Source organism: Enhydra lutris, unplaced genomic scaffold (assembly GCF_002288905.1).
Source record: "Enhydra lutris kenyoni isolate GAN:26980312 unplaced genomic scaffold, ASM228890v2 scaffoldscaffold44, whole genome shotgun sequence".
Taxonomy (NCBI): Eukaryota; Metazoa; Chordata; class Mammalia; order Carnivora; family Mustelidae; genus Enhydra; species Enhydra lutris.
Genome location: NW_019154128.1, coordinates 15723873 through 15748088, shown reverse-complemented (window position 1 = coordinate 15748088; position 24216 = coordinate 15723873). Strand labels below are relative to the sequence as shown.

The 24216-nt window shown below is 34.3% G+C and overlaps 1 protein-coding gene across 3 annotated transcripts in view; it reads left to right on the top strand.

The window, feature by feature from the left end:
- LOC111155933 (testis specific 10) overlaps positions 1-20249 on the top strand; it is a 124355-nt gene extending 104106 nt beyond the window's left edge. For all 3 annotated transcript variants that reach the window (XM_022516416.1, XM_022516414.1, XM_022516415.1), the window contains 4 exons: positions 9553-9755; positions 11416-11520; positions 11696-11845; positions 19686-20249. In XM_022516416.1, coding sequence (XP_022372124.1) covers positions 9553-9755; positions 11416-11520; positions 11696-11845; positions 19686-19710 — 483 coding nt within the window. In that variant the 3' untranslated portion in view covers positions 19711-20249. The remainder of the gene's footprint in view (positions 1-9552; positions 9756-11415; positions 11521-11695; positions 11846-19685) is intronic.
- The last annotated feature ends 3967 nt before the right edge of the window (positions 20250-24216 follow it).

Sequence of the window (24216 nt, the reverse complement as noted above, 5' to 3'; positions counted from 1 at the left end):
TAAATGGAATCATATGGTATGTAATTTTTGGGGCTTGGATTTTTTCACTCAGCATAATTCTCTGGAGAGTCATCTAGGTTGTTACGTGTATTAGTAGTTCATTCCTTTTCATTGTTAAGCAGTATTCTGTGCTTTGGGTGTAACACAGTTTGTTTAACCATTCATGCATTGAATACCTGGGTTATTTCTAGTTTTTAGATCATACAAATAAAACCATTGTAAACATTGTCTACATGTTTTTGCGTGAAACTTGTCTTCATTTCTCATTAAATGCCCAGAAATGCAGCTTTTGGATTATATGGTAGTTGCATAATTCATTTTTTAAAAAAGTGACAAACTGTTTCCCCCAGTCTATACCGTTTTGCATTCCCACCAACAATGTGTGAGTGATCAGTTTTTCCACATCTTTGTCCATAATTGGTGGTGTCACTATTTTTTATTTTGACCATCCTGATATAGGTGTAGTGCTGTATCATTGTCTAGTTGCATTTTCCTAAATTAATGAAGCAGACCATATTTTTATATGATTATTTGCCATTTATATATCTTCTTTGGTGAAACAGCTCTCTGTATCTTTTGCCCATGTTTTCAGTGAATTATTTACTTTTTTAATGTTGAATATTAAGCATTTTTTATATATCTTAGGTACTGGTTATTTATCAGATATGTGGTTTTGTAGGTATTTTCTCCCAGTATGTAGCTTGTGTTTTCATCTTCTTATCAGCATCTTTCTAAGAGCAAAGTTTAAGTTTGGGTAATGTGCAGTTTATCAGTTTCCTTTTATGGATTGTGCTTTTGGTTTTAGGTCTAAAAATTCTTTGCATAGCTCTCAATCCTAAAGGTTTTTCCTAGTTTTTATTCTAAAAATGTTATAGTTTTATGTTTCACATTTAATGCCATGATCCATTTTGAGTCAGTTTCTACATAAGGTGTGAGGTTTACATCAAGCTTCATTTTTTTGCCTATGGGTGTCCAATTGTTTCAGTACCATTTGTTTGTAGCTTACTATTGTCATAGTATTTTTTCTAAAAATTACTCCCTAATTTGATTGATTTAATCAATCATTAAATTGATTCTTTACATTTGTGAAAAATCACTTGGACATACAGAGTGGGCCTATTTCTTGTTTTTCTATTCTTTTACATTTATCTATGTGTCTGTCTCTTCCCTAATACCACACAATTTTTATTACCATAGCTATATAATAAGTCTTTAAATCAAGTAGACTGATTTTTTTTTCAAGTAGACTGAATTTGTCCACTATACTCTGCTTTTTCAAAATTGTCTTAATTATTCTAGTTTCCTTGCCTTTCCATATAAATTTTAGGATACTGTATCTATTTTCATAAAAAATCTTGTTGGGATTTTGATAGGAATCACATTAAACCTGGGAAGAACTAACATCCTTACTGTAGTGAGATTTCCAATCCATGAATATGGCATGTTTTATTTAGATCTTCTTTGATTTCTTTTATCAGAAAGAATTTTTTTGAATTTTTGAATGTTTATCTTATATTCTGTGACCTTACTGAATTCACTTACTAGTTCTAGTGGTTTTTCTGTAGATTCTTTGCAATTTTCTACATAGACGAGCATGTTATCTGAAGATAAGGATTTTATTTCTTCATGTTCAATCTTTATGCTACTTCTTGCCTTATTATACTGGTTAGTACTTTAATGCTATGTTGAATAAGAGTGGTGAAAGTTCTTGCTTTATTACAGTCTTAGGGTAAAAAAGGAGTCAGTTTTTCACCATTAAGCATACAGTTATCTGTCGAATTTTGTAGATGCTTTTTATTAAGTTGGGGATATTTCTGTCTATGTCCGTATTTCTGAGAGTTTTTATCATGAATGAGTATTGAATTTTTTTCAAATGCTTTTTCTACATCAATTAATATACGCATTTTTTTTCTTTAGCCTGTTGTTATGATAGATTATACTGATTGATATTTGAAAATTGAGCCAGCCTTGTATTCCTGGAATCACTCAGATGATTTTAAACAAGGAAGTAGAGGTTAAGGGGAAAAGATACATATATCTATCTTCATTCTCCAGTGAAATTATTTAAAGCACTAGAATAAGGAATTTTAGAATCTTTTACAGTCTTAGTTTACTTTTCTTCTTTAAAAAAAATTATTTACTGAGTTTTGGTTTATAACCCACCTAGAAGCTTTCTAGGTGTAATTTGAAAATAGTCCCTGTACTCAGAGCACATAGAGAGACCACAAAAAGAGACAAGCTACTCCAGACTGATAGGTGGCAGTTTTATTAAGCAAAGGGAACTTACATATGAGGCTTGTCTTGGACAGGAGAAGGATGAATGGATCCTTGTACTAACCTATCAAATCTTAAACATTTATAAAGAGGTCCTAACTGAATTCAGTCATATACTGTGTGGGTGTTTTCAACATTGTATCAATATACCACCTCTGTGTCTTTGGAGCAGCCTCTGGGAGTGGGAAAGACAAATAGAACTCACATTTCAGGTACAGGGGAGAGGGTAGGGAGTCTTTGAGTATTTAGGTCCAGTTCATAGGTCAATTGGTAGTCACATATTTATAAGGATGTTCCCCAACACTGAGGTATGTATAACCATACCAATTCACCCAGGCATTAGTTTTCTATTTTTCAAATAAATACAGTATATCTCTCTTATCTAATTCTTCTTAAGAGGAATGTCAAGAATATGAATTCCAAATATACATCCTTTAATGTTCTTTAATTAATACTTGTGTTGTAGATGATTTTCTTAAGAATAATATGAAATATGCTTTGGAGAATCTCATATAATTTTTAATGAAACAAAAGATTTTTAAAAGTATAATAATCTTCTTAGGCTACAGTGAATTTCAGAACCTAAAACTAGAATGAGAACCATTCTCCTATTATAAATGTTTTGTTATATTTTCTTCAAGCTCTTTTCTTTTCCTAGCCAGATTTTTGTGTTCATTTACATATTTGCAATAGTAGCATATTAAATTGAGTATTCTACTTTTCACTACTTCCCTATTGCTGGGCAGTAAAAATTTTTCAGATTTTTTTTTGTGTATAAAACAACAAGGTATTATTTTGTTACATAAAACTTTTATCACATTTTGCATTATATTCTTAAGATGCATTCCCAGAAGTGGGAATTTGGGCATATATAGTCAGAAAGCTTTCAGAAAGTTATGAAGCACAATTACAAAGAAACTAGTGGTGCTCTCCTGGGCAGATGTTCTGAGCATGATGTAGCAGAAATGTCTTCTCTTTGATATCAGCCATAGAACTGAGATGATGAAGTGAATGTCATCATTTGGAAATCATGGCAAGGAGATGCACATGTGCTGCTGCTGTGGCTCTAAGGCCTACCACTTTTAGAAGTCAATGTGGCAAATTATTGTTGCCCTGCCAAGTAGAAGAGAAAGTATAACTTGAGTGCAAAGGCTAAAAGGTGAAATACCACTGGGACCAGTTCAATGAGGCATGTAAAAGTTGTATACCAGAGATTCAGGCATGGATTCCATGAAGAAGCAACACCTAAACCCAGAAGGGCAACTGTTGCATTATCCAGTTCATCCTAAGGATTTCAGCAATTAGTCATGCAATAAAACTTTTTTTTAAAAGAAAACTAGTAACTTCATGATAACAAGAAGCAAAACAATATGCTACTTAGAAGCTTAATAAAGAACCATGGAAAGTGATAGCTAAGAGTTCCCCTTTGGAGTTAGAGCAAGCCTTAAAGACTTATCCCTACCATCTGGCAAAGGAGTCCAAATTTAATTGGATCAGACTGTAAAGCAACTTATACCCATAGGCCATTGTGAAATCAATAGAGCAGTTAGTCAACAATTAATGGAGACTAGCATTTAGATGATAGCAATAGAAACAGACAGCTAGAAACTTAACAGGAAGATCAAGGAGAGAGACAATCAAAGATAGCCTGACTAAATCCACTGTCATCTCAATAGAAAGGTTTAGAGAGACTGTAAACATAATGATGGTAAATGAGTCAGAGTGATTATGCATATACCCTGAGGAATAACATCAGAAGTTGTACACTGCAAGGGAAATAGACTTCATGGGAACTGTCCAGGGAAAGGAAGGGAGGGAGGGAGGCAGGGAGAAAGGAAGGAAGGAAGGAAGGAAAGGAAGGAAGGCAATGAAGGACTACAATAACTCCTGACATGGGGAGGATCAGTATTCAGAGTTGTTATAATATAGAATCTTAAATGTCCAGTGTTCATCAATGACAAGAATTTGACTTTCAAAGAAACAAGAAAGTGTGACTCATCTACAGGTAAATAAAGCAAGCAAAAGAAACTGCCTTTGAGAACAGTTCATAATTCCCATATCCTTATTATTAAGCTCTACTGATGACACATTGTCATCATACATTCCTTTACTTCTTTAAACATGGTTTCCTGTAGAGTTAAGGTAGAGGAATAGGGAGGCCATAAGCTTGTCTCATCTCTCGAACACAGCTAGATAACTATCAAATCATTCCGAATACCCAAGAAATTGACCTGAGGACTGGTAAAACAAACTGCACATGTAGAGGTAGAAAATAGGAGTTACAGAGAGTTGATTTGAGGGAGAAAAGAAGTGTAGGTGCTGCAGGGAAGTGGGAGCCCTGATCACAGAGAGAAGGGTGAGAGAGAAAGAGAGAGAGAAAGAGTTAAAGCAGCACACAAGGGATTGCACAAGAAAAACTATTCCTCAAAACTATTGATTGGGAAAAGGAGAGGGGCTGCCTACCACAAGTAGTGGTGCTCAAAGTCTGAAGTTGTAGAAGCCTGTGCCATTGTCACAGTAATGACTGGTGGGCTTAGCAGTGCTCCAGTGAGGAAGGAGGCTAGACATCAGGAGCAGGCAGTATGGTTTGAGGATCCCCTGGGTCCCACAGGGAGAAACATTTCTTCTTCTCAGAGTGCATTTGGGAAGGGTGGCATGGCCTCTCTGGGAACAAAAGAGCTGGCAGGCACCAATGTGCTGCCCTGTTTACTGGCATAGGAACAAAGAAAACGGTTAAGGGCAGCAAACCTAGGTGCTAGCTTTTTGCTGTGCTTTAACATAAACTCTGAACCACTGCGTGGTCATGCAACTGCTTTTCAGGGACAAGCCAGCACCAGCAACAGCATGGCAAGACCCTCCCCCAGCAGATCAGTGTAGGTCCCTAAAATTTGGAGTTTTGAACCTAGCTGCACATCTGAGATAAAACACATGAGTACTCTGGCAGGCAGACAGATCAGACACAGACAGGCAGCAATCTGATGAAAGCTGGGGACACAAGGGGAGAGATTGTTTGCTCTTCTGTGAGGGCTTCCTGAAGAGTGGTCGGTGGAAACTCCCCGGCCTGGGGTCAAGAGAGAGAGTGGCGTCACCCCCTGCCAAACCCATTAGCACTGACCAACTTGACAGCAACAGAACACCCCCCAGTGGATGCTGGCCCTGCTTAAAATAAGACCCACCCCTTTGTGCCCTGCAGGTGCATCTCCACTAGGGCAAATCTGCTTAAAAATCAGCACAGCAGGCCTCTCCCCCAAAAGACCAGCACAAACCCCTTGCACACACCAAGTCATAGAGTGTTGCAAAGCTTCAGGTCTAAGGAAAATAGAATCCTTCTTCTTTTAACAAGCAGACCAAAACACACCCGGTTAAAACTTGGCAAGAGTGGACAAGGTCCAGACACCCCCACTGCAGGCAAGAAGAAGCTCTGCAGAGGACTGACCTGAGGGAAAGAGCAGCCAATACACAACAGCAGAGTGCACACTTTGAAACACCTCCTGAAGCACCAGGCCCAGCACATATAGGACCTCTTCTTAACATAGCCATTACTCTCAGGAGCAGGAATGTAACAATCTTTCTTAAAAATCACACACAAAAAAGTGACCTAAACAAAATGACAAGTTTGAGGAATTCACCCCAAAAGAAAGAACAAGAAGTAATGGCCAGGGATTTAATCAAAACAGATATAAGTGAGATTCTTGAACCAGAGTTTAAAACAACAATCATAAGGATACTAGCTGGGCTTGAGAAAAGTGTCACACTATCTCCTTCACTGTGGAGATAAAAAAACTAAGAAATGGTCAGGCCAAAATAAAAAAAAAAAAAAGTGCTGTAACTGAGATGCAAAACTGACTGGATGCAATGAGAATGAGAATGGCTGAAGCAGAAGAATAAATCAGTGATATAGAAGATGAAATTATGGAAAATAATAAAGCTGAAAAGAAGAGGGAAGGAAAAGTATTGAATCATGAATGTAGCCTTAGGGAACTCAGTAACTCCTTAAAGCATAATAACATTTGTGTCAGGGGTCTCAGAAGAAGAAGAGAGGGAAAAGTGGGCAGAAAGTTTATTTGAGCAAATTATAGCTGAAAACTTCTCTAATTGGGGGAAGAAAACAGACATCAAAATCTAAGAGGCACAGAGAGCTCTGATCAAATTCAACAAAAGCTGACCTACACCAAGACATATCATAGTCAAATTCACCAAATACACAGACAAGGAAAGAATCCTGAAAGCAGCAATGGAAAAAAGTCCTTAACCTATAAGGGAAGACAAATTAGGTTTACAGCAGATCTATCCACAGAAACTTGGCAGGCCAAGTATATTGTATATCAATATACAATAATCAGTTACATCTCTATATACAAGCAATGTACAATCCAAAAAAATGAAAATAAAACAATTCCATCAGATGAGATTGCATCAAAAGGGATTGCACCAAGAGGAGATAAAATGCTTAGGTGTAATTTTAACAAAAGAAGTGCAAAACTTGTACTTTACAAAACTAGAAAACATTGCTAAAAAAAATTTAAAGAGGACCTAAGTAAATGGAAAGACATTCTGTATTCATGGATTAGAAGACTAAACATTGTTAAAAAGGCAGTACTACCACCAAATTGATCTATAGATTCAATACAATGCCTATCAGAATCCCGGCTGGCTTCTTTATAGAAATTCGCAAGGTGCTATAAAATTAATATGGAAGTTCAAGTGCCCCAGAGTAGCCAAAACAATCCTGAAAAAGAACAAATCTGGGGTGCCTGGGTGGCTCAGTTGGTTAAGCATCTGCCTTTGGCTCAGGTTATGATTTCAGGGTCCTGGAATCAAGCCCCACATTGGGCTCCCTGCTCAGCAGAAAGTCTGCTTTTCCCTCTCCACCTCCCCCTTGCTCATTCTCTCTTTCTCAAATAAATAAAATCTTTTTAAAAAAGAGAGAGAGAGAGAGAGAGAGAGAGAAGAAAAAGAATAAAATCAGAGAACTAACACTTCCCAATTTCAAAACTGGCTACAGAAGTACAGTAATCGAGGTAGTGTAATACCAGCATGAAGAAAGACATACAAGCCAGTGGAACAGAATTGGGAATCCAGAAATAAAGTCTTAAATTTGTGCTCAAATGATTTTCAGAAAATTGATACCAATACAACTTAATGAGGGAAGAATAGTCTCTTCAATGAATGGTTCTGGGACAATTGAACATCCACATGGAAAAGAATAATGCTGGATTCTTACCACATACCATATGCAAAAATTAACTTAAAATAGATTATAGGCCTGAATGTAAGAGCTAAAATTATAAAACTCTTAATGAGAAAACATTAAGTAAATCTTTGTGACCTTGGGTTAGGTAATGCTTTCTTAGATCCACATCAAAAGCACAAGCCACAACAGAAAAAAATAGATTAAAAGGATTTCCTCAAGTTTTCCAACATCATATGTTGAAAAGACTGTCTTTTTTCCATTGTATATTCTTTCCTGCTTTGTCAAAGATTAGTTGAGGGTCCATTTCTTGGTTTTCTATTCCATCCTATTGATCTGAAAGAGGGAGAGAGAGAAGCAGATTCCCTGTTGAGCATGGAGCCCAACATGGCTCGATTCCAGACCTAAGATCATGACCAGATCCTAAGTCAGATGCTTAACTGACTGAGCTACCAAGGTGCCCCTGGAGTTAGTTTTGATTGTCACAATTGGGGTAGGAGGATGCTATTGACCTCTAATGAGTTGAGACCAGGTATGCTGCTAAATATCCTACAGCACATAAGACACCTCCCTACACCAAATAATTTTCCAACCCAAAAGGTCAGTAGTGTTAAGATTATGAAACCGTGGACTGGAAATAGCATCTAGTTTCATTTTGTATTTATTAGATTATTAGTAAGGGTAGTTTTTCCCCATATGTTTACTAATGAGTTATATTTTGTAAATCTTCTGTTCATATGATTTGTTCATATTTCTCATCAATTCATATGAGTTCCTTTTAGTATAAGATTTAACCATTTTACTTATTGAGTTTCTTTAAAATAAATTTTTAAAAATATGAACAGGTGTTGGGATGAGCACTGGGTGTTATATGCAACTCATGAATCATTGAACACTACAGCGAAAACTTATGATGTACTATATATTGGCTAATTGAATATAATGAAAAAAACCTTGAGTATAGATGACACAAAATTTTAATTAGTTTCAGGTGTACAATGTAATGATTCAATAAGATTATACAAATGCTGTGCTCACCACAAGTGTAGCTACCACTTGTCACCATACAAACTGAGTTTATATTCTTCCAGTTGTTTCCTTCCAAATTTTGGTTAGGTTTATATTGACTATTGCTATGTTTATTTTTTATATGGTTATACATCATTCTTAGTTGTGTCTAATATAGACAGTCCTTCCTCTATCTGCTCACTCCTCCCTCATAATTTCATCTTTATTAAATTCTTTTTTCTTAAAGTTCTATTTTTTCACATTTAACTTTTTAAATACATCTATAATTTATTATAATGTGTATTATGAGATAAAGAACACTTTTTTTCTAAAAAGCAATATCTGGTTTTCCTCCTTTTGAAGAAACATTTGGCTTACAGAGCATTTTTGAGACTCAAGAAAACCTTAAAAAAACTAAGCTTTCCACAGGTTTATGCAAGAGAGGGAATGTGCAGCTCCTTATCTTCCTTAACTATGAGGGACAATAATATTCTACAAGGTAGTTAGCTGTTTGTAACTCACCTAACTTAGGACAAAACAGTAGTCATGTATAGCACTATGTCAGTCTTGCAGAAATATATAAAAAATATAAATTCTGGGAATGGAAATCCTTTGCAGTTTGGGATTATTAATAAGTGTTAAATTAATGAATTTTTTATATGATCAGAGAATTGAAGAAAGTGATACTGTGTGTGTGTGTGTGTGTGTGTGTGTGTGTGCGCGTGTGTGTGTTTGGTAAGAAGGAAGACATAATTTCTAATTAAGAAATTAAAAGCAGTTGTCAGGGGGCCTCCTGGGTGGCTCAGTGGGTTAAGCCTCTGCCTTCTGCTCGGGTCATGATCTCAGGGTTCTAGGACTGAGCCCCGCATCGGGTTCTCTGCTCAGCGGGGAGCCTGCTCCCTCCACCCCCAGCCTGCATCTCTGCCTGCTTATGATCTCTGTCTGTCAAATAAATAAATAAAATCTTTTTAAAAAGCAGTTGTCAATTTATAACATTATATAGAAATTTTATGAGTCTCTGATAATAGATCAGTTAAATGAATGGGAATAAGTATAGATATCTTCCTATTATCATACAGATGGAGAATGAGTTAGATTCTGCTCGCTCTGAAATAGAACTCCTCAGGAGTCAGATGACAAATGAGAGAATCTCCATGCAGAATCTAGAAGCTTTGCTGGTGGCCAATCGAGACAAAGAATATCAGTCTCAGATAGCACTTCAAGAAAAAGAATCTGAAATTCAGCTTCTTAAAGAACACCTTTGTTTGGCAGAAAATAAAATGTGAGTTGGTTAACAATACAGTAGCATGAATTCGTATTTAAAATTTTTTTTATACTTTATAGGTTAGTAGAATTTAACAGCTGGAATTTAGACAATTTAGTGCCCATCTTTTGCCATTAATTAAACTGAGAATCAGAAATACTGTGATTTGCCTAAGATTTAGTACTCGTTTCTATTATATGTTTATCTAAATTTAAATTGAACCATCTTTTTTGATTATTTCCAAAAGAGCTTTGGATATAATAGAATGTCTGACCTAAAACATTACCTTTTAGAAATATTATAACAGGTTTTTAGGGGAAAAAATTGAGCACTACTGAAGCCAGAGGAATTTTTCTGTTTATGGACCCACCTGGATTGCTGCTGAGTATTTAGACTTGTCACTTAGTATTTCCTTATGCACCTAAAGTATATACTGGGTACCTGGAAGAACTCTTATATTCACAGAATACTGAAGACTTCCCTTAGAGCACTGACTTTGGGTTTTTTGTTTTTTTAAGCATCCCTAGCTCCATTACCATCTTATTACAAGACCCTTGGCTAGGAGGTAGTAGAAATGCCTGCCTGGACAGTGAATGTTTTATTATGAAACCTGGTGACCCCTCACAAAAACTGATGGGGACCCTTAGCCTCTATTGTTATTTGTCCCATCTATAACACTTTTTCATCCCCTCAACTCTGTCCTCCCATCTGAGCATGGGACCTGGGGGGAAGGATAGGAATCATGGTCTCAGGAATCAGTCAGGATCCCCCTGACTGAGGAAGGGTTGCAAAGCCAGGGCCAGTTTCCTTGAGAAACTATTTTCAGGTTATGGCAGCTGTGAGTCATTCTTTTCAGTCACTGTAGCTGGGCTTTTGTAATATCTTCAACTGGTTCTGCAGGATCACTTTCTCAAGCTGGTATTTGGAAATCTACCTTGGTGAAATATGCCCAACCCCCTCTCCTTTAGGGATGCATTTTGTTTTAGAATGTACGATCACTTAGAACTGGTAAGCATAATAAACTCTTATGTTCTTAATCTCTAAAGTTTAGATTTCAGCAGTCAACAGTGCTGTCTGGCAGGCAAAGAGGATAGAATGTTCTGTGCAAGCAGCATTCATTGCTTTCCCCATCTTCCTTATGATAGTGTGCCTTAACACAGAGTTTTTGAGGCATTGTTTGGCTCTAAGGAGGATCCTGTTAAATTGAGAGATTTTGTTTTTTACAGTTTGTATATGTATACAGTTTGTATATGCAAATATAAATTTCATGAATCAAATTTCATTATAAGTATATACAAGACACTTGATTTAATAAATATATATAGTAGGACTAATAATGGTTATTTGGTTATAATACTACTTTGTATATAATACCTTAAAGTACTTTAAAAAATAGATAATATAGATAGATAATAGATAATATTACCCATCTAAACATAGGGAAACAGAGAAGGTTTAACTAATTGAATGGGACCGAGAGAGCTTAGCCTTTTCAAGTAGGTTATATTCATATTTACTACTTCTAAAATTGGCATATTTTAGATGTACTAATACATCCATAAAAATCACAGTCTGGCATGGTTCCTACTGAGCAACCATTGCCAACATGGTTTAATGTGGTAAGTCCTAGCCATATTTTAAATTTAATCAGCTGTCACTCATACTTTTTTTAACACAGGGCCATCCAGAGTAGAGATGTGGCCCAGTTCAGAAATGTTGTAACACAGTTGGAAGCTGATTTAGACATTACCAAACGACAGCTAGGGACGGAGCGCTTTGAAAGGTAAGTTAGTCTCTATGCAGTGTTCAGTCTGGAAAGCATTGTTGTTGTTTTTACATAACAACAGAGTTTGATAATTTCATGATAGCTTTTAAAGTATGAACTGAACTACAGTTTTATGATGGTATTAGTAACATCACTGGATATAAAATTTAAAAGCCTCACTATTTTGCTTCAGGGAAAGGGCTGTACAAGAACTTCGCCGCCAGAATTACTCAAGTAATGCTTATCATATGAGTTCTACAATAAAGCCAAATACAAAATGTCATTCACCAGAACGTGCTCACCATCGATCTCCTGACCGAGGCCTAGATCGATCATTAGAAGAGTAAGTAGTTCAAGGATCCATTCTCTGGAGACCATATAGAATATTTGAGGAAGTAAGGAAGCTCAAATCAATCTATCATTAATAGTGCTATTTAAACACAATTACATCATTAAGTATATAGACATAAAAGTGAAGTATTTGGATCATTAGTTTTATATAAATTTGCTAAAATTAAAGATCTTTATCTAATGTTTATATAAGTTATATATTTAAAATGTAATTTTCTTCTTATTCTAAAACTTAAATTTTTCCATATGCTTACATTAACAAAATATTAATTACAGCACCATAAAATGCTTATGCTTTAGGAAAGCAGTTTATTTTTCAGAGGAAAATATTTTAGATATATTCTGATATGTCACAAATTTTGTACAAATGCTTGAATTTCGAAATAAATTCAAACTCATAAGAAGTTATAAAAATAAAATAATGCACAGAACAGCTATACACCTTTTACCCATACTCATCATTAAAATTTTACTCCATTTGCTTTCTCTATGTTTGAGACAACATATTTGCTGTCTTATTTACTCACACTTTTACATATGTTTTCTTTCCATGCATGCATGGGTGCACACACACACACACGCACATGCACACGCACACATTTTAAAAACCTGAAATACCTCCAGTTCCAAACCATCTCACCAGGTTTCTTCCTTTCTTTTTTCCATTTTGTATTTGTATGTCCTTTCTTCTACAGTGAGAACCCTGGCTCAACATTGTGTTTATCAACAATATGTACGTAGTTACTCTTTTGCTCAATCCCAGAGTGCATCTAAAATAGGTTCGAAATTTCTTCACCTATGTCACTACATTAAATAGACCAACATTAAAGTTCATGATCTATTTGTAATTCCTGTCTCCATATACTACTCTGCATAAATCTTGAGGGCATACAGTCAAATACTGAGCTTAAAAATTACTTAGATTAATTCCTTTTTTCCCCTTTTGCTGTGATTATGATATGCATTTAAAATAACACTAGTTTCATTTACTTCAATTTGCTTTCACTTTTCATTTTTCCCCTTCCTAGTTTTTTTCCTTGATTTAGTTTTATTTTTGAATATGTCGATTAATATGCTTTTAAAGTCAAAACTCTGCAAAAAGTAATAACCAGAGAAGTCTTACTTTCTCCTATATACCCTCCATCCCATGTCCCCCATATTGCTTTATGGTTTATATAATGACATTCAGTTATATTTTTCTTTTCATATGCAAAAGGTGGCATACTATATATGTTTCTTACACTTTTCTCACTTCTTTTAGAAGTCACTTTATATTCATACAGATTCCCCTTGTTCCTTTTTACGGTTGCATAGTATTCCATTTTATGGACATACTATAGTTAACCAACTGACCTCCTATATTTGGACATTTAGGTAGTTTTCAACAATTTGCAATTACAAATAAGACTATAATGAATGTATTTTCATATTGGTGGAGGTATATCTTCAGGATAAATTCCTAGAAGCAGGGTTTCTGGGTCAAAGGGTAAATGTGTATGTGTATAGTTTGGTTAAATAGTGCCAAAATCCCCCTCTGCTAGGGTTGTAGTATTTTTCATTCCCACCAACTATGGTTTAAAGTGCCTGTTTCCCTACAGCATCATCAGCAGAGTATACTGTCAAGTTCTTGAGTTTTTGTGAGTATGGTGGGTAAGAAATGGTATTTCAGTGTAGTTTTAATTTGCATTTCTCTTTTTATGAGTGAATTTTAATATCTTTTCATATGTTTAAGGGCTGTTTTATATCTTTTTTTTTAATTGGCCATTTCTTTTGCCCATTTTTCTAATGGAATGTTCTCTTTTTGTTAAATTTTCTTTGTAAATGTGGGAAATTAACTTTTTTTTGGATTTACAAAGCAGTTTTTATTTCTCACTTTTACTTTTAGTACATGAATTTTTCAATGTTATCAGAAAGTAAATTATTATCTTTATCCTCCCACCCCCACCCCCCATTGACTTTGCTGAGAAAAGAATCACATTGCTTTCTGCTAACATATTTAATGAGCAACAATAGATTTATTTCACATTATAAAAGAATAATGGGAAATTAACTTTTTATTACTGATATATGTTGCAAATATTTTCTTCCATTTTGTCACTTTTCTTTTGAATTTACTTAAACTATTTTTTACATGGAAAAGTTTCTGTTTTTATGTAGTCAAGTTTTTAAATATATTTTAAACATCCAATTTCTGTTTATAGTTAGAAAAATCTTTTCTAATACCCAGATGGATAACAGAGAAAATCAGTGTTTTTAGTTTCAATGTTTTAGTACTTATATAAGTTTTATATATATAAGTTTTATATATATATATCTTATTACATTTAGATTTCTGATCCATTTAAAGTTTATTTTGTATATGGTATGAAAAATAGGTCTAATTTTACTTTTTTCCAAACGACTAACCAGTTTTTCAAAGATAATTTAGTAAAAATATTTTGTCCAAGTGATTCAAGTCTCTCTCTGGACTTTCTCTTCTGTTCCTTTGGGTTTATTTATGTTCAAATCCCACACTATTTTAATTATAGAGCCTTTGTAATATTTTTCATTTTTTAGGACTAGTTTGATGGTTTGCTGGTAAACTGGTTCTCTGAGGAAGGGAAGGGAGAAGCCCTGATTTGTAGCATTTGCCAATTTCAGTGGTATAAATATGCCCACTGTGGCCAGGAAGCCACTTTGTTTGTTTCCTCTTTCTTTCTTGTTTTCTTTTTTCTTTCTTTCTCTTTCTTTATGTTAACGTGTAGTTGACATACAATGTTATCTTAGTCTCAGGTGTACAATATAGTGATTACACAATTCTACATATTCTATAAATATATTGTACAGTTACAAGCTACCAAGCTAGTTTAACTCCCAGCTCACAAAATTTCTGAATATTTACAATCAGCTGTGAGCCAGCTCCAGCATACCGATAATCTAGCGCCTATAGGAGCACTTCCTTTTAAGTATTTGCCTATATTTTCATGTGAGTTTGTTTTCCATATTACACAACTAATGAATCATTGAACACTACAACAAAAACTTAGAATGTTGCATCTGAAAGTAGCATTAGCTTATCTAGCTCCAATTTAAAAAGCCCATTGGAATTTTTATTAGAATCACATTAAATTTATAAATTAACTTGGGGAGAACTGACATCTTGGTAATGTTGAGCTGTCCTAACCAAAAAAACAAGGATGTCTTTCCATTTTTTCAAACTCACATGTGTCATTCAAGAATAATAAAAAATAGGGGCACCTGGGTGGCTCAGTGGGTTAAAGCAAAGCCTCTGCCTTCGGCTCAGGTCACGACCTCAGGGTCCTTGGATCAAGCCCCGCATCAGGCTCTCTGCTCAGCAGGGAGCCTGCTTCCTCCTCTCTCTCTGTCTACTTGTGATCTCTGTCTGTCAAATAAATAAAATCTTTAAAAAAAAAGAATAATAATTAATAAATAGATAAAATCAAAAGCTTTTTTTTTTAATTTATTTTCAGCATAACAGTATTCATTGTTTTTGCACCACACCCAGTGCTCCATGTAATCCGTGTCCTCTCTAATACCCACCACCTGCTTCCCCCAACTTCCCACCCCCCGCCCCTTCAAAACCCTCAGATTGTTTTTCAGAGTCCATAGTCTCTCATGGTTCACCTCCCCTTCCAATTTCCCCCAACTCCCTTCTCCTCTCTAACTCCCCTTGTCCTCCATGCTATTTGTTATGCTCCACAAATAAGTGAAACCATATGATAATTGACTCTCTCTGCTTGACTTATTTCACTCAGCATAATCTCTTCCAGTCCCATCCATGTTGCTACAAAAGTTCAAAAGCTTTTTTTAATTAAAAAATGAGTTGCCAGTTTTCTTTATATAGGTTTTTAACATTTCTTAAGTTTATTCCTAAATAGTTTATCTTTAGTTTTTTCTCCCCATTCATTTTCTCTTCAAAAAATGCTATTTTTGCATGTTAATTTATCATCACGTTATTGTGCTAGATTTTTTTTATTGTTTCATTAAGTTTTATAATTGACTCATTAGGGCAGTCCAGATATGTTATCATGTCATCTGCAAAAAAGAGATCGTTTTATTTCTTCTTTGCCTATTTTTATCTCTTGAATTATATTCTCTAATTAATTGCAATAGCTAGTATCCTCAGAATAGTGATAAACAGTAGTGGAGAAAATGGGCATCCTTGTTTTGATTCTGACCTTAAGTGGGAATGCCTCTAGGGTTTGTCAAGTAAATGTAAGATGCTGGCTTTAGGACTGAGGTATAAATGTTTTATGATATCTGCCCATTTTTATTTTCTCAAGATTTTATATTTTATTAGGAATGGGTGTTTAATTTTTTCAAGGGCTTTTTCAGCATCTATAGAGATATGGTTTTTCTCTTTAGAACTGTTACTTTGTGAATTATTTGAAAAGATTTTCAGATATTGAACCATCTTTGAATTTATGGTATAAACCTTACTTGGTCTTAATGTATTCTATTCTTAATGTTCACTTATATTTTATTGTAGATTTGTGTATCAATATTTGTGATATTGGTCTATAATTTTTTTCTTTGTACTCTATTAGCAAGTTTAGATATCAGTGTTATATTTGCTGCAAAAAAGGAATTTGAAAGTTTTCACTTACTGTGCTTTGAAACAATTTATGTAGTTTGTGATCATCTGATCTCTAAGGATTTGTTTGGGTTCACCTGTGAAACCACACAGCCTTGGTTCTTTCTTTTTTGTGAGGTATACTTCCTTGATAAATTTTTCTGTTTTTGGGGGGGGGGGGTTGTTTTAAGCTTTTTATCTCTATTTGTCTAAAAATAATCTATTTTCTCTAGGATCATTTTTTTAAAGATTTTATTTATTTGAGAGACTGAAAGAGAGAGAGCATGAATGTATACATGAATGGGGGAGGGATAGAAGGAGAGGGAGAAGCAGACTCCCCACTGGAGTCTCAAGATGGAACTCATCCTGAGACCCTGGGATCATAACCTGAGCTGGAGGCAGAGCCATGAGGTGCCTCTCTCTAAGTTTTTGAATTTATTTGCACAGAAGTAACCAATGCTTTATCTTATGAATTTTTTTAAAGTTTTTATTTATTTATTTGAGAGAGAGAGAGAGACAGAGAGAGAGAGCATGAGAGGGGAGGTCAGAGGGAGAAGCAGACTCCCCATGGAGCTGGGAGCCCGATATGGGACTCGATTCCAGGACTCCGGGATCACGACCTGAGCCGAAGGCAGTCGCCCAACCAACTGAGCCACCCAGGCGCCCCATCTTATGAATTTTTAAATTTCCTTTTTATAAATAGCTATATCCCATTGTCATTTCTTAATTGTAGATATGTGCTTTCCTCTTCTATTTCTTTGTTACCATAGCCAGTGACTTGTTTACTTTGTTTATTGCCTCAAAGAAACAGCATTTTGATTTATTGATTTATTTTATCTTACTAATTTATGGTTTTATTTATCTTATTTCTTTCCTCTGCTATCTTTTTATTTACTTAGTTGGTTTTGTTCCCTCAGTATCTTAAGTTAGGAATTTAATTCATTTATACCATTCTTTCATTCTTATTGATAGAAATATTATGAATTTTCCAGTGATCATTACTTTAAATGTATCCCATAGATTCTGATATGTTGTTTTTATTATCATTTTTTTAGAAGTTCTGTAATTTCTGTTTGTGTTTTCACTTTTACCCAAGAGTTATTTGATAGAAAATCTTATAATTTCCAGTTAGAAGAGCTTTTTGTGTTTCCATTTCATTTTTCAATTTCTAGTGTTATTGCATTGTGATTAGAGAGTATTGTTTATAATGTTTCTATTGTGGAAACTACTGATGTTTTCTTTGTACTTTACTACATGATGAATTTGTGTGGATAGTTCATGTGCCCCTGAAAAGATGTATTTTTTCTTATCAAGGTATATATTTCTGGTGTGTGTGTATATACATATAAAAGATTTACCTTTTTAATTTTATTTAGTTCTTGTATGTCATTTCTTAATTTTTATTCACTTGACCTGTTTTACTAAGAATGGTGCTTTAAAATCTCCTGTTATTATTGTTTTTATTTCTTTATCTATCTCCTATAAATTTTGTTTTATGTAAGTTTGCTGTTTTGTTTGCTGCATGGATATTCGGAACTGCCATATCTTCATTGTGGAATGTGGATTTTATGAAGTGTGCCTTTCCAATACATTTAATTTTTTGGAGTTGGGAGGGGCTTGGTGTCTACTTGTCTAGTATTAGAGTTAGAGGTACTAAAGGTCTCCATCTGCTTTGCAAATCTTTGTCCATCTCTTTATTTTTAGCTCTTCTGAGTCACTGAATTTTAAGTATCTCTCTTATTTATAGTATGGATTTAAGTTTTGCTTTATGAGCCATTTTAAAATAGTGGATGAGGTAAGCTTTTTCACATTATTGATATGACTTTAAAATTTGGTCTCAACTCTGTCATATTATCTTATGATAACTGTGTTTATTGTGTGACATTTACTGCATTTCTCAATTTGGCTATTCTTTGCTTTTGGTCATTTCTTTTGATATTCAAGGCTTGTATTTTATTATAGTAGTCACCTTCCTCTTAATAATTTAAAGAGTGCCATTAATTCTCTTTTTCTTACTTAGCCTTTTGCTGTTAGTTTTAAATTGTATATTTTGACTGCCACCTATTACCTAGACAACAGTCAATGTATTTAATTTACTTTCCCCAACCGCTGATCTGTTAACTGCCCCTATATATTTAACTTTTCAAAGTTGTCCTATAAATGGAATCACATATATATCCTCTAGTGGCTGACTTCCATGCAGCATAATATATTTGAGATATATCCAGGTTGTTGTATGGATCAGATTTTGTTGCATGTTCCTTTGAACTGCTGAGCAGTATTTCCTTGTATGTCCGCACCACAGCTTTGTTTGCTTTGTTACGCTTTTTATTTTGAAATGACTACATTCTCACAAATAGTTGCAAAAATAATACAGAAAATCCCACATATCCTTACCCCAACTTCCCCAATGGCAATATCTTATAAACTGGGAAATTGATTTTGGTACAAAATGATTAACTAGGCCATAGGCCTTATTCAGATTTCATTTTTACATACACTCATATGTATGTGTGTGTGTGCAGTTGGTTTTTTTTTTTTTTTTTTTTTATAAGACTCATCTACCACAGTTACAAGCAGAATACCATACTGTATTGTCCATCAGAACCAAGGAATTTGCTCCCTCTTGTGATAACCTTTTTATAGTCACACTCCTCTCCTCCTCCTCCCTGGCAAACACTGATTTGTTCTTCATATCTTTAATTCTGTCATTTTGAGACTGTGATATAAATGAAATCACACACAGTGTATAACATTTTGAGATTGGATTTTTTCATTTAGCACAATGCCCATGAGATCCATCCAAGTTGTATTTACAACCGTAAAAGACTCTTAACTATAGGGAACAAACTGAGGGTTGCTGGAGGGGCTCTGGGTAGGGGGATGGGGTAAGTGGGTGAAGGACATTAAGGAGGGCACTTGATGCAATGACTAGTGGATGCTATATGCAGCTGATCAATCACTAAACTCTACCCCTGAAACTAATAATATACTATATGTTAACTAAATTGAATTTAAATTAAAAAAATTTGAAAAAGATAGTTCATTTCTTTTTGTTTTTGAATATTATTCCATGTTATGGATATATCACAGTTTATGAAAGCTGAATGAAAAAAATACATTGTTTATGTTTTCCTTCACAGAGGCTGGGAAAAAATTTTTTAAGTATTGACAAAGTAATGTCAGAATACATGTTGTACATCAGTGAAATCTTAAATTTATTAAATTTATTAATCTGCAATTTTTTTCTCTCTCGTAGGAATCTTTGCTATAGAGATTTCTGACACATGAAAAGATTCTTCACATCCTTGGGAAAGGTCAAAGTTACAAACTGATTTTTTTTTTTTTGCTACATGATTGCATTTATCTTTTGAATGCTTGACAATGTTAAATGTATTTATTAACTTTGTGCCTCTGAATCTCTGTTCTCATGTGCCATATTGCAGTGATCTGAGATGACTTATAAAAACAAAAATGCATATGGCTTTCTATCCGTGCAGTAATAGTGAGTGTAAAATCTGCTTACTTCACTATTGAACACTGTTATGTTAACTATCCGGAGTAAATAAAGAAGCTTATAAAAAGAGGGAAAAGTGTTTTTACAAAACTGATTTCCTTTCCTTTCTTGATATCTCAAATAATTGGTTGGTTAAATTTTTTCTTTGTGATTTATGCTTTCTTTGATGGAGAAGTTGTGTCAAAATAGGCAAAGTTTACTAATACTGGCCTGGGACCCAATATTCCATTTGGGAACCAACCTGACATAATTTCCAGGCCATAATCTGATTTCAAAGCAGCAGATAGTAGGAGTGTTTCAGAGTTTTTAAATCCATAGTATTGTACCACTAATTAACATACATTTTCTGCAATTGTGTTTACCCGTACTATTTTTAGAAAGGTAGGTGATGCTATATTGTCAAGAATGTAAGATTTTTTAAAAATCTGTATTTTAATAAGTTTTCTTTACAATATTAAAGTACTGCAATCAACTTAATTGCCATTTTATTTATTTAATTTTTTTGCCTGTGGCAGGTGTCTGTAACTTAGAGTAACAAGTTTAGTGATATTTTCTTATTTCTCCTAAAATTTCTTAAATCTCTTCCCTTTTCTATCCATAGGCTTTGATTTAATGTTGATATTAAAGCCTGAACACTACTGTATTTTACTGATTGATATGAGCTATTTGTATTCTTTCCATTTTAATAAAAAAAAGTCCTGTCATTAATAATATTCATATGAAGTAGACAATTTCTCATTTTATGTAGTTACTATACAGTATCACTACAATAGAACAGTGCCCTGATTTAGGTCTTGTTTAATCACTAGCATTCTGATATTTTACTATAAATTCATGCTATATATTGACTTTAGTTTGAGTTTTAAAAACCTTGAGGTTTACCCATCTAGTTCAAGACAGTCATTACAGATTGGTTTTAAAAATTGAATAATTTAGGGGTGCCTGGGTGGCTCAATGGGTTAAAGCCTCTGCCTTCAGCTCAGGTCATGATCCCAGGATCCTGGGATCGAGCCCCACATCGGGCTCTCTGCTCAGTGGGGAGCCTGCTTCCTTCTCTCTCTGCCTGCCTCTCCACCTACTTGTGATTTCTGTCAAATAAATAATAAATAAAATCTTTTAAAAAATTGAATAATTTAAAATAAGATGTCCTTTTTATAAACATTTTAGAGAATAATATACAAAAAATTGTTCTTGCTAATATTAAGTAATATACTGATAAACATGAAAAATTAACCTTCAATAGGTGATACAGTGGCCTAAGCACTAGATCACCACAGCATTAATTTTAGTCTATCTACCTCCTAGAAGAGCTGACAAGGAGCTGAGTGTCACCTGTCATTTGCATTTAACATATGTTGTATGTGGAGGGCAGTATGTGGGAAAAGGAGCATGAGAGAATAGGAATGAACTACATAAGAAAATATTTCCGTATTTGATTCAAAGTATACTTTATTTGTGCTGTTAATTACAGAATATTTAAAGGAAAATTGTATGTTAAGTATGAAGGGGTCAACTTATCCAAAGGTTGGGAAACTGCAACTGTATTCTATGTTAAAACTCAAAGAAAGGATTTTTTTCTATGTTAGTATTTAAGAACACATATCATTTTAAACAAGATTCTAATCACTTCAGATAAATATATAATAGCCTATTGATATGGTAGGGACTATAAAATACATAATGCAGAAACTATATGAGACAAATTCTTTTCTTGATGACAAAAAAATCTGAAAAAGAGCTCTCAGCTTTGAAATGTCATGTTCAATACAAAGCTTCCACTCTTACTGAAGTAAGGGTGTTTTGAAAGAAGATTGTTAACCCTCCAAGTTAAATATCTCATGGGTGTTGTGTTTCAGTAGATCTCAACTAAATTCAACAATGTCTCCCCCTTGCATTCTCTGCCTTTGTTTCCCATAGTAGAGTGTCATCAGCTACCACGTCAGAAGCCTGAGCCCTTGCCCACATGCCATCTCAGGTCACTCCATTCCCTTCTCACTCCACACATTCAGTCAACTTTAAATGTCATTTCCTACTACACGATATTGCTGAAAGAAATTAATTGCTGAAAGACCTAATTAAATGAAAAGACTTCCACATTCATGGATTAAAAGGCTTAATATTGTTAAGATTGTAGTATTCCCCCAAACCATCTCCAGGTTAAATATAAGCTTATCAAAATACCAGTGGAGTTTTGTTGTTGTTGTTTTGTGTTTTTTTATTGTTGTTTTGTGTTTTTTGTTTGTTTGTTTGTTTGCTGTAGAAATGGAAAAGCCAATCAGAAAATTTATGTGGAATTGCAAGGGACCCAGAATAGGCTAAAAAGTCTTGAAACAGAAGAACAAAGTTGAAGGATCCATATTTCCCAATTTCAAAAGTTAATACAAAGCTGCAGTAATCAAAATAGTGTGGTACTGGCATAAGGATAGACATATGAATGAAAGGAATGGAATTGAAAGTCCAGAAATAAACCCATACATCTATGGTCATTTGATTTTTGACAAAGGTGCCAAGACCATGCTATGGAAAAAGAGTAGTCTCTTCAGCAGTGATGCTGGGACACTTGGATAACCACACGCAAAAGAATCTAGCTGGACCCTTACACACCACATACAAAAATCAACTTAAAATGGATCATAGCCTAAATTTACATGCTAAACTATAAAACTCTGTGAAGAAAACATAGAGGCAAATCTTCATAGCCTTAGATTTCACAATGGTTTCTTACATATTATGACTTAAATGACAAGCAACATGAATAGATAAGGTGGATTTCAGCAGAATTAAAATCTTTGTGCATCAAAAGTCACTATGAAGAAAGTGAAAGAAAACCCAAATAATAGGAGAAAATATTTGTAAATCATGTATCTAATAAGGGTGTTAATATCCAGAAAAATAAAAATTTTTTACAAACTGACAACAAAAAACAACCCAATTTAAAAAATGTGCAAAAGACTTGAATAGGCAATTCTCCAAAGAATGTATACCAATAGTCAATAAATACAAAAATATTAAATTCTCATTAGTTATTAGAGAAATGGAAGTCAAACTGCAATAACATCACTTCATGTGCACTAAGATGGCTATCATAGGAAAGATAGAAAATAACAAATACTGATGAGGATGTGGAGAAATTGGAACCCATTGCTGGTGGGAATATAAAATGGTGCAGCCACTGTGGGAAACAGTCTGGCAGTGCCTCAATAAATTAAACATAGAACTATCATATGACCCAGCAATTCAACTCCTAAGTATATATCCAAAAGAATGGAAAAAGTATTCAACAAATATTTGTACATGAATATTCACAGCAGCTCTAATTCAAAATAAGCAAAAGATAGAAACAAATGTCCAACAACTGATGAAAGAACAAACAGAATGTGATATATCCCTATAGTCCAATATTAGTCATAAATATGAATGAGTTACTGTTACGTGGATAGCCCTTGAAAACTAAGTAAAATAATCCAGACATAAAACCACATATTTTAATATTCCATTCATATGCAATATCCACAATAGGCAAATCCCTAGAGACAGTGCCAATTAGTGGCTGCCAGAGGGCAATGGAGAGAGACTGCCTAGTGGGAACAGGGTTTCTGTTTAGGGTGATAGACAAGTTTTAGAACAAGATAATGGTAATGGTTATACAACATTACAAATGCACTTAATGCCACTGAATTGTACAATTGTAAGTGGTTAAAGTGGTAAATATTATGTATATTTACCACAATAAAAAAAGTCATTTTCTCAAGTTTTCTCTGACTCCTAACATTGATCTAATAGGGTCAGATTCTAAAACACCCAGTATTTCTCCTTTAGAGGGCAGTTATAATTAATTATTTGTGTAATATTTGCACATATATTGTAATATTTGCACATTTGCTGCATATCTGCCTTCTTTACTGTAATACATATCAGGGCAGGGGATGATATCTACCTTCACTGTTGTATCTGCTACCAGAGTGTAGCACAGTGCTTGACACATACTGGGTATTCTATAAACTCTTCTGGAACAAATAAAGAAATGAATTATCCCTAATTCCTGACAAGTCTATCTCATAAATATCTTTGGAATGAATCTACTTTTTTCTCTTCTCACTGTAATCCAGACTATAATAACCTCTTAATCTAGAATAATGCAACAGCCTCCTATTCGCTCTCTCTTCTTTCAGTCTAACTTCCATTTAATCCATTATTTACACTGTAATCAAAGAAATAGTTTTAAAACACAAGTACAATCACATCCCTCCCCACACACATACCCTTTGAGTAC